The sequence below is a fragment of the Notolepis coatsorum genome (assembly GCF_963971535.1).
Source record: "Notolepis coatsorum genome assembly, chromosome: 4".
In the NCBI taxonomy this organism is placed as follows: Eukaryota; Metazoa; Chordata; class Actinopteri; order Aulopiformes; family Paralepididae; genus Notolepis; species Notolepis coatsorum.
Window position 1 is genome coordinate 206,041,346 of NC_140168.1, and position 11,030 is coordinate 206,052,375.

General features: G+C 40.6%; 1 protein-coding gene across 1 annotated transcript in view; it reads right to left on the reverse strand.

Moving 5' to 3' along the window:
* Positions 1-7,710, reverse strand: part of ccdc149a (coiled-coil domain containing 149a) — a gene marked incomplete at its 3' end in the record, with an annotated part of 80,281 nt that extends 72,571 nt beyond the window's left edge. Inside the window, exons 1-2 of the mRNA XM_084312200.1 lie at positions 7,636-7,710; positions 2,155-2,193 (exon numbers count right to left, since the gene is read on the reverse strand). Coding sequence (XP_084168326.1) covers positions 2,155-2,193; positions 7,636-7,695 — 99 coding nt within the window. The 5' untranslated portion in view covers positions 7,696-7,710. The remainder of the gene's footprint in view (positions 1-2,154; positions 2,194-7,635) is intronic.
* Positions 7,711-11,030: the final 3,320 nt, after the last annotated feature.

Here is an 11,030-nt window from a genome sequence, read left to right on the forward strand (position 1 = left end):
AATGTGAATTAAAGAATTTAAAACGAAGTTTAGCATATTAAATCGTTTTATAAGCTTATAGCTTTTTTCGTGCTGATTTGAGAAGGGTCCAGCTGCAAAGCCGGAGAGCAACTCTCAGGGCCAAGATAGCACTTATACTATTTTGAGAGAGACAGCAGAGAGACAGACAGCAGAGAGACAGACAGACAGACAGACAGACACTGTTCCACAGTGTGTGTGTGTGTGTGTGTGTGTGTGTGTGTGTGTGTGTGTGTGTGTGTTGTGTGTGTGTGTGTGTGTGTGTGTGTGTGTGTGTGTGTGCGTGCGTGTGTGTGACTACTAGTCTCCTAGTAGAGACTCAGCCCCCCCCCCCCCCCCTCTGGACCACCTCCTAGTAGAGACCCCCCCCCCCCCCCCTGGACCACCTCCTAGTAGAGACTTCTCTAGGAAGAAGACGAAGATGAGGATTAATGACTTGACTTTTCTGGTTACAGCCGTGTACTGCAGTGAAAGGGTTAAGTTTTGCTTGCGGTGGTTGCAATTCCCCCTCCTCATCGCAGCCGGTCGTACAGTTTCTACTAGGAGGTGGTCCAGGGGGGGGGGGGGGGGGGGGGGGGGAGTCTCTACTAGGAGGTGGTCCAGAGGGGGGGGGGGGGGGGGGGGGGTGAGTCTCTACTAGGAGGTGGTCCAGAGGGGGGGGGGGTCTCTACTAGGAGGTGGTCCAGAGGGGGGGGGGTCACACTAGACTAGTGGTCACACACACACACACACACACACACACACACACACACACACACACACACACACACACACACACACACACACACACACACACACACACACACACACACACACACACACACACACACACTGTGGAACAGTGTCTATCTGTCTGTCTGTCTGTCTGTCTCTCTGCTGTCTGTCTCTCCGGCTCTGCAGCTGGACCTTCTCAAATAAGCACGGAAAAGCTTTTAAGCTTATAGCTCCAATTTGGGTCCCAAATTGCGGTACAAATTAAGGAGGTGTCTCGGGTAGTGGACTCTAGTTAATATTATGTTCTCTCTGCAATTAGACTGCCCCTCATTCATTCATTCATCCCTATCTGATGCTATCTCTGAAAACAGTTCCTGCGAGCGCAGTCAGTGCACCCGATAACGCTATATATAAACCTGCATTCATTCGGAGAGAAAGACCTATTCCACATGCTATTTAGGGTTTGACAATAATTACACTAATATCGCTATTTCACAATGAACTATAATGAATTACGGGGGTCATACAGAACACGTCAGTCAAGCTTATTTCCGCGTTGAAACTAATGCATGTAACTGATGAGAGCTATGCCGTCCGTCTGCAGTCCCCATATTCTACCACAGGGCGTCAGCTACGCATGCTCTGGGCTATGCGTAGACATAAGCACAAAGTCAAGTTCACGTTCAAATTGATAAATCCCACACTTTGCTTAGAAATGGTCGTACGCATGGGTTAAGCACATATCTGTGCGTACGCAACGTTGATGAATGAGGGCCCAGATGTCTGGAGCTCTTGTAAGACAAGGAGGAAGTCACCAGATTACACCCAAGTAATTAGTCTACCATGTGTTACATTACCATTACACTACATTACCACCACATTACATTACACTACATTACATTACATTACACAACATTACCACTACATGTTAACTTACGTTATTTTATTTTTTTTTACCCAGGGACAGTGCACATTAATCAACATATTCAGTTTCCACATCAATGTAAATATGCCAGAATTAGCTAATGAGCTAGTTTTCATCTGTAGTCCCTGCCTACCATGCCTGTACCACTACATTACCATTACCACTACATTACATTCAACTTTACCTTCAAATATCATTACACACTGAGAAACAATATAATCGACTGATTTTCAATGAGGCACATTATATGTTGCAGTCACATTAGTCATGAATCAATAATGAGTAATAATAATAGTAATGATAAATGAGTTGAAGAACAAAATATCATAATGTGGGGGGGGGGGGGGACTGCTATCAGAATTGACCCATCTCAAACCCCACCCTCTTTTCTTGATCCTCCAATCAAAACGGTTGCTTCCCTGTCCAAGGGTGGAGAGATGAACATTTATAATATAATATTAAAATATAATATAATATTATTGAATGCACCAACTTACTTGATTACGTTTCTCAGGTGGCAAAGAAGGGTCACCATCCTGAAATACATACAGAATGATAACATTATTTAATCATCAGAAACATTTGGTTGTCATGAAATGATCACATCCTAGAATGATTACCATTAAACATTACAAGGATTCACCCTGTAGTATTCTACACCTGAGATACGGATGTATGTATGTAGTAGTAGTAATAGTAGTAGTAGTAGTAGCAGCAGTATTAATAGTAGTAGCAATAGTAATAGTAATAGTAGTAGTAGTAGAAGTGGTAGTAGCAGCAGTAGTAATAGTAGTAGTAGCAGTAGTAGTTATAATAGTAGTAGTAGTAGTAGCAGCAATAATAGTAGTAGTAGTAGTAGTAATAGTAATGGTAGTAGTAGCAGTAGTAGTAATAATAGTAGTAGTAGTAGTAGTAGTAGTAGTAGTAGCAGCAATAATAGTAGTAGTAATAGTAATAGTAGTAGTAGCAGTAGCAGCAATAATAGTAGTAGTTGTAGTAGTAGTAGTAGTAGTAATAGTAGTAGTAGCAGCAGTAGTAATAATAATAGTAGTAGTAGTAGCAGCAGCAGTAATAATAGTAGTAGTAGTAATAGTAGTAATAATAGTAGTAGTAGAAGCAGCAGTAGTAATAATAGTAGTAGTAGTAATAGTAGTAATAATAGTAGTAGTAGTAGTAGTAGTAGCAGTAGTAGTAATAATAGTAGTAGTAGTAGTAGCAGCAATAATAGTAGTAGTAATAGTAATATTAGTAGTAGCAGTAGTAGTAATAATAGTAGTAGTAGTAGTAGCAGCAATAATAGTAGTAGTTGTAGTAGTAGTAATAGTAGTAGTAGCAGCAGCAGTAATAATAGTAGTAGTAGTAATAATAGTAGTAGTAGAAGCAGCAGTAGTAATAGTAGTAGTAGCAGCAGTAGTAATAATAATAGTAGTAGTAGTAGCAGTAGTAGTAATAATAGTAGTAGTAGTAGCAGTAGTAGTAATAATAGTAGTAGTAGAAGCAGCAGTAGTAGTAATAGTAGTAGTAGTGTAGTAGCAGTAGTAATAATAATAGTAGTAGTAGTAGTAGCAGTAGTAATAATAGTAGTAGAAGCAGCAGTAATAATAGTAGTAGTAGCAGCAGCAGTAGTAATAATAATAGTAGTAGTAGTAGTAGTAGTAGTAGTAGTAGTAGTAGTAGTAGTAGTAGTAGTAGTAGTAGTAGTAGTAGTAGTAGAAGCAGCAGTAGTAATAATAGTAGCAGTAGTAGTAGAAACAGCAGTAGTAATAGTAGTAGTAGTAGTAGTAGTAGTAGTAGTAGTAGTAGTAGTAGTAGTAGTAGAAGCAGCAGCAGCAGTAATAATAGTAGTAGTAGTAGTAGTAGTAGTAGTAGTAGTAGTAGTAGTAGTAGTAGTAGTAGTAGTAGTAGTAGTAGTAGTAGTAGAAGCAGTAGTAGTAGTAGTAGTAGTAGTAGTAGTAGTAGTAGTAGTAGTAGTAGTAGTAGTAGTAGTAGTAGTAGTAGTAGTAGTAGAAGCAGCAGTAGTAGTAGTAGAAGCAGCAGTTATATAGGGAGGTGTAGTCTGACGTCACTGATTGTTCTACCCGTATAGGGATTTATCATTGGGAAAATGGATTATCGGCTATTGTAACAATTCTGTCGCATGGAAATTGAAAAGCTTTCCATTTTTGCACAAAATGAGTTCCCTTCTATCACTAACATTATTGTTTAACACTTTAATCGCCGGGGTTAAATTCATAATGTACCATCCCTCGCCAGCCCTATTTAACATGGAGAAGTTCCCCTTCTTTGCAGGGCTATAACTTTTTAAATTCTATTGCTAAATTGCCATTATTATGGCCCATTCAATGTCCTATATGTATTGTTCAGGGTGTAGCAACGTTAAACTTTTTCATTCACATATTCATACTAAAATATGGTCTAAAGTATAAGTATGTTTTTATCGTTTTCTGCAGCTTTCTTCAGAACGTGATTTATAGCCCTAAATGCATTATATTGATGATCAAATACAGTTTGGTAGGAATCTGTGCGAGATAAAAAAAAATTCAAATGGACGTGCTTCTAGAAGTTTCTACGTATCATCTGATGATGACCGGATGGGCGGGGGATTGTTTATAATTCCGTGGGCAGCGTTAGATGATTCATCCAGAGTGGGTCATATGTTCATCAGAGCAGTTAGTAAAGAACACGTTAGAATATAACGCTGAATCTTACCGTGGCTTCCTCGCGCCGCTGGCAGATGAGCGTGGAACAGAATTTTTTCTATTATGGGATGTAGAAATGCCCGATCCATTTCCAGGTTGTATAATAGTATATACGTCCAAATCATGTTGTTTTTTCGAGTTATTTGCACCGATCGATGTTCACTGTATCAAGACGGAGTCTCTCTAACGATAGCGATTGGCCGGACCACATATGGATGAGCACTACCGGTTCAAAGGTTAATATCCGGTTGGCGATCTGCCGATCGGCCACCAGATGGCGCTCTTGAACCGCTAGAGAGTTGTGTGTCTCAGGGCTCCGGAAAGGAAATATGATTTCGATGACAGATTTTTGAAATATTGACATCAAAGACGAGTTACGGCGTCTTCGGCAGAATGAGCATGGCTAGGAATGACGAGTTCCGGCGTTTTCGGCGGTTAAAGTGTTAAGCATTTTTGGTTGAAATTAAATTTGGCGATTTTTTTATGATTAATTGCGAATATTTTCATGTTGAGCGATAGATTGTGGATGAATAAGCACAGAAGAAGACCGGAAAGGTCGGTCAAAACGTCGCATCTACTGCCTTTTTGTCAATTAAAACACCTTGGAACTACAAGTGAGTTGCGAGCCCCGCTTTGTCTTATGTATTACTGTTTTTACAGTTTGGCTCAGCACCAACAAACGGAGGATGTGCGTTATAAATTTTTTCTGAATATATTGCATGTTGACCTGCATTCTTTCAAATGTATATAATTAATCATTAAAACATATGTGTAACAAATAAGAAATACAAATTCCACAGAAGACATTAAATAATTATTATTTTCAATCATTTCACAATAATTGCATAATTGTGTTTAAATATCTGAGTAATTAAAGTAATTATACATTTGTCCAAAATAGCTGGTTCAGATATGGTTAATCCAGCTGCCCTGTGATCAGATGAATCCATATTATTTATTTTTCCGACATTAAATGCGTAATTTCTTATCGTACAAATATTGTCATATTTATTTTAATTATGATTAAGTAATTAATTCCAAGGAGGCCTGTAGCATTGACGTGAAGGAATCACTATGAGAACACAGTCTGTCAAGTTAATAAAATGTTCAATTAGTCAATCAATCATAAGTTTGCTCCTCAGCACTCTTAGGGCGCGTTCACACCTACCCAGGGCCGGACTGGGGAAATAATTCATACCGGGAGATATAGCACGAAATATAGCCCCAATCAGGCCACCACCAGGAATTTTTTTGTTACAAAGACTTAATTTCCTGCATTCTGGTGAATTTTAGTGCATGTGAATCACAAACTAATGAGCCAACAATTGCTTAGTACAATGTACTGTTATGGACCTCAAATAAAACTGTTGTGGCACTAGCAATGCTACTCTCTCCACCTTCAAAAAGAAAAAAGCAAGAGCACAACATATTTTTCTATTTACTATTATAATACAGTTAACCACTCTCTCCTGTAAGGGCCTTTATTTTTCTTTGTTTTATCGCTCTCTCCTCCACCCTCTCTCTTTCTTCCACTGTCCATCTTGACATCAACGTTAATTGACTTTCGCTCTCTGATCTCTACCGAGTTCCTCACTACCTGGCTCATTGCCTGGCTGTTATTCTGCATCTGAGTGCCGTCTGCCATTCCATTCGCCGCCTCCGCTGTCAATCAGTTGTATCGCCTGGTCCCGCCTCCACCAATCACAAGCGGCAGCACGGCTCCATTGTGTGTGTGTGTGATCCGCGTGAGGGAGAGTCAGATAGTTCTCCAACTCTGTCGCAGACAGTGAAATCCTGGTTGTTCCCCACCCACCTAGGTTATCTAACTATCGCGCCGCGCCGCCGCCACAACTAGAAACAATGACCTGACAAAAAAAAAAAAAAAAAAAATATAATAAAAAATTTTTTTTTTTTTTTTTTTTTATAATAATTTTTTTTTTTATCTGTGCAGGCCAGGCCACCGGGAAAACTCCCGGTGCTCCCGATGGCCAGTCCGGGCCTGCACCTACCCTGTTTGGTCCACTTTAAGTGGACCATGGTCCCTTTAGATCGATAGTCCGTTTGGTTTGTACAGGTGTGAACGCAAACCGAACTATAATGAGGACCAAACAACCGAACCATGGTCCTCTTGAAAAGTTGGGACTCGGTTCGTTTCAATCGAACTATAGTTCACGCATTCACCCATTCACTCACCCATTCACTCACACATTCACCCATTCACTCACACATTCACTCACACATTCACTCACATTCACCCATTCACTCACCCATTCACTCACACATTCACCCATTCACTCACATTCACCCATTCACACATTCACCCACACATTCACTCACACATTCACCCATTCACACTAAATATCGGCCCTATCTTGATATCGGACCGATACCGATACCGATGTGTATCACTAATATGTTGACAATGTTTTCTGTGTAATATATATATGCATTTATATAGGGCTTTTACATCCAAAGCGCTTTACAACTTGTGCCTCACATACCCATTCATTAACATTCACCCATGCATTCACACATTCACCCGTTCACTCACCCATTCATTCACACATTCACCCATTCACTCACACATTCGCTCACACATTCACTCACATTCACCCATTCACTCACACATTCACACATTCACTCACACATTCACCCACACATTCGACCATTCACTCACACATTCACCCATTCACTCACACATTCACCCATTCACTCACACATTCACACATTCGCTCACACATTCACCCACACATTCACCCATTCACTCACACATTCACCCACACATTCACACATTCACTCACACATTCACCCACACATTCACCCATTCACTCACACATTCACCCACACATTCACCCATTCACTCACCCACACATTCACCCATTCACTCATACATTAACCCATTCACTCGCACATTCACCCATTTACTCACACATTCACACATTCACTCACACATTCGCTCACACATTCACTCATTCACTGACACATTCACCCATTCACTCACACATTCACACATTCACCCACACATTCACTCACACATTCACCCACACATTCACTCACACATTCACCCACACATTCACTCACACATTCACCCATTCACTCACACATTCACCCATTCACTCACCCATTTACTCACACATTCACTCACACATTCACACACACATTCACCCACACACTCACCCACACACTCACACACATTCACTCATACATTCATCTAATCTAATAACAAACAGGACACACCACCCTCCCTGGACGGAGACCCGACAGGCTGGAGCCACTCACAATGAGCTCCCTGTACTTGGTCTTCAGTCCCTGGTGCCGCTCCCTCAGCTGGTTGGCCATCAGCTTGTACTGGTCTCTCTCCTGCTGGCAGGTGTCCAGCTCCTTGGACAAGATGAGCAGCGCCTCCTTCTTGCTCTCCATCTTACGCTTACACACCAAGAACTACCACCACCACCACCACCACCAAGAGACAGGTCAAAAGGTCAGCAGGAGACAGCAGAATGGTTTTTAGGGATCCACCGATATGAAAATGTTGGTTGCCGATAGCGATTGCAGATACCGATGACCCATATTAACATAATCCGTTATGGCCGATAACCAATGTCGATATGATCTGTATAAATGAAAATACATTTTTTATTATAATCAAATTGTGTACGTACTATATTTGTACTGAAACAATGTTAGCCCATGAACGTTACCAAAACAAACTGTGTGGCCAAAAATGATTAAACCCACACACACACTACACACACACACACACACACACACACACACACACACACACACACACACACACACACACACACACACACACACACACACACACACACACACACACACACACACACACACACACACACACACACACACACACACACACACACACACACACACACAGCAGCTACACACAATCATCAGTTGTTGACATCAACTCAGTTTTAGTCTTCAGACCAATGCAATCAATAACAAAATCACTATCACCAGTTGATGATATTTGCTGATATATAATATATATATATCTACCCACTTTTGCTCACAGATAATCGAAAAGAAATCACAGATACCAGCCGGCACAGATATGGCCACAGATATATTGTGCATCCCTGAATGGTTTCATCAAATGTCCTCAATGATATCAGTGTTGAAGCCTAGTTCTTGAGACACCGGTCTTAAAGGGGCACCCCGCCACAAAAAAACCAACGCCGATTTATTTTGCACATAATAATCACACACGTCCCAAAAACTCTAAAGCGGTTTTGCACACGTTCCTATAGTTTGACAGTTATTGAGAGTAGAGGAGTTTGAATGTGGCCACCGGTGATGTCATCTGGGACACTGCATCCTCGTGTTGCGTTAGTTACAGCTCAATGACATGATAATAAGGCAGCAGTCTAAGACAAGGTATTGCTATTTTTTCATCTACATCATTTGTGGTGCTGTAATTAACACAAGACAAGGATTCAATGTCCCTGATGACATCACTGGTGGTCATATTATAGCCTAACTCATGTACTCATTGTTTGCATTGCATAGTAGTAGCATTGTTTTTGGTGAAGTGCCCCTTTAAAGCTGGTATTTTCTTAAAAGAAGTGGTCTACTACGGATCTCTTTTGTACCGTGAGTCTGACGGTAACATGACAACCTAATTTAAACAACGATAGCAACGGTATAGTGACCAAATACCATGTAGCCTTCTTTTACAAGGGCTACATGACTTGACTGAACCATCAACCTGTCCTCCACCCAAGCCCCGTCCATGTTTCCACACAGGTGGAAGAGTAAACAGTGGAACGCGTGTGTAAAGAGAAGCGATAAGAACACACTTGAAGGTGGAGGTTGAACCCCAGCGCTCGTATCAGCCAGTAGCTGTGGAACATCATGGTGTGAAAATGGAAATGATCCAAAGCAGAGTGATAGTCCTGTGTAGCTACTATACCATTCGGTATGATAGCATGTACAATGGTGCTGTATATACCGTGTATATACATTTATATATACCATATGTATAATATCCATATCTGTCTGAATATGCCTGCATAATCCTTCTATATACCTACTTATACACCTGCATATACTGTAACTCGGTATGATAGCATGCAACGCTGTATATACCCTATGTATATATATATATATATATATATATATATATATATATATATATATATATATATATATATATATATATATATATATATATCCACATCTGTCACTATATACCTGCATATAATCATTGTTAGATATCTGTAGATGACAGTATATCTGTACATATCCCTTACCTATACTCTTACTACATTTACATTTACATTTAGTCATTTAGCTGAACGCTTTTATCCAAAGCGACTTACAAGTTCTGTACCACAAGTCATCAGGAAGGGCACAACTCTATCAGCTGAGCAACAATGTTCATCAAAGTGTTGAGTGCTACAGTGTAGGTTAGTTTATTAGGACAAGTGCATGACAGTAAGGTTAGTTAGGGTTAGATATATATATTATTTTTTTTCATTACTAGTTACGCTGCTGGCCCAGTAGGACTTACTACCATAGTGTCTTTATACCTCACTATACATCTGATTAGCACCATTACTCAGTAGTAGTACTAATCTATGTACATGTATACCCAGTTTTTGTGTACATGTATATATACCCAATCACCTGTACATTGTATATTACTATTGCACTTTACTGCTACATTTGCACTCTGGTTGGATGCCAAACTTAATATTTTCATTGTACTATACTTGTGCTGTATGATGATGACAATACATTTGAATCTAATCTAATTCTACACAGTCTAGGTCAGAAGAACTATAAACAATATGCTTCATTCATTGCCTGCAAAAAAATTCGTTGTGGATAGATAACATTCTTCTGCAAGTAGACGGTCGGGGCCTGCAGGTGTGTACAGTATCTCGCCTGCAACCCAATAATATGAATCTCAAAGGGGTCGGTAATAATATATCAGTCAGAGACAGACAGACCGTTGGCAATAAATGACACCTGTTGATCCTCCATTATAATATTATTATGGACTCACCTCGCTCACCAGCCCCTGCCAGTCGCCCTCGCTCCTTGTTATTAAAGGCTGCATTATTATCCGCTCACAAGTCACAACAACAAGTGTTTCGAACCGGACAACCGGATCCCGTCTCTGGTTCTGCTCCGCTGCTCTCGCCTCTTCGTCTGTTTACCCGGGTGGCGTGTAGCTTATTCCCAGCGGAAGAGTGCGTCGCGTGCTTCCGCGTTTTCTCTGATTGGCCATGACGCCCATGTGACCACGGCAGCGCGAGAGAGCCGCAGCGCGGAAATAGCCTGTCTATAGTCTATTGCCATTCTCTAAGACAAACTCTAACCTTAAAGTGGAGATGAAGCAGTGAACAATGTGATCCTAGTTTGTTTGTTGTGTACCTTGTGTAAGACAGGGTTCTATAATCAAATGTGAAATCTATCTTATTTGTCTGAAAAATCAAATATAATATCCCTGTTTTCAACATGGGCGCTGCCATTTTGTTGCTGACGTCATGGCTGACGTCATGGGGCTGGTTTGGTGTATACACTGCTGGTTAGCTGCCTATAGTGAATGGGTCAGTCAGTAAATAAAATGTTGCCTACAAAACAACGGGACCGCGGTGGTTCTGTTTGTATTGCTCCTGGCTGTTCAAACTAATTTTACA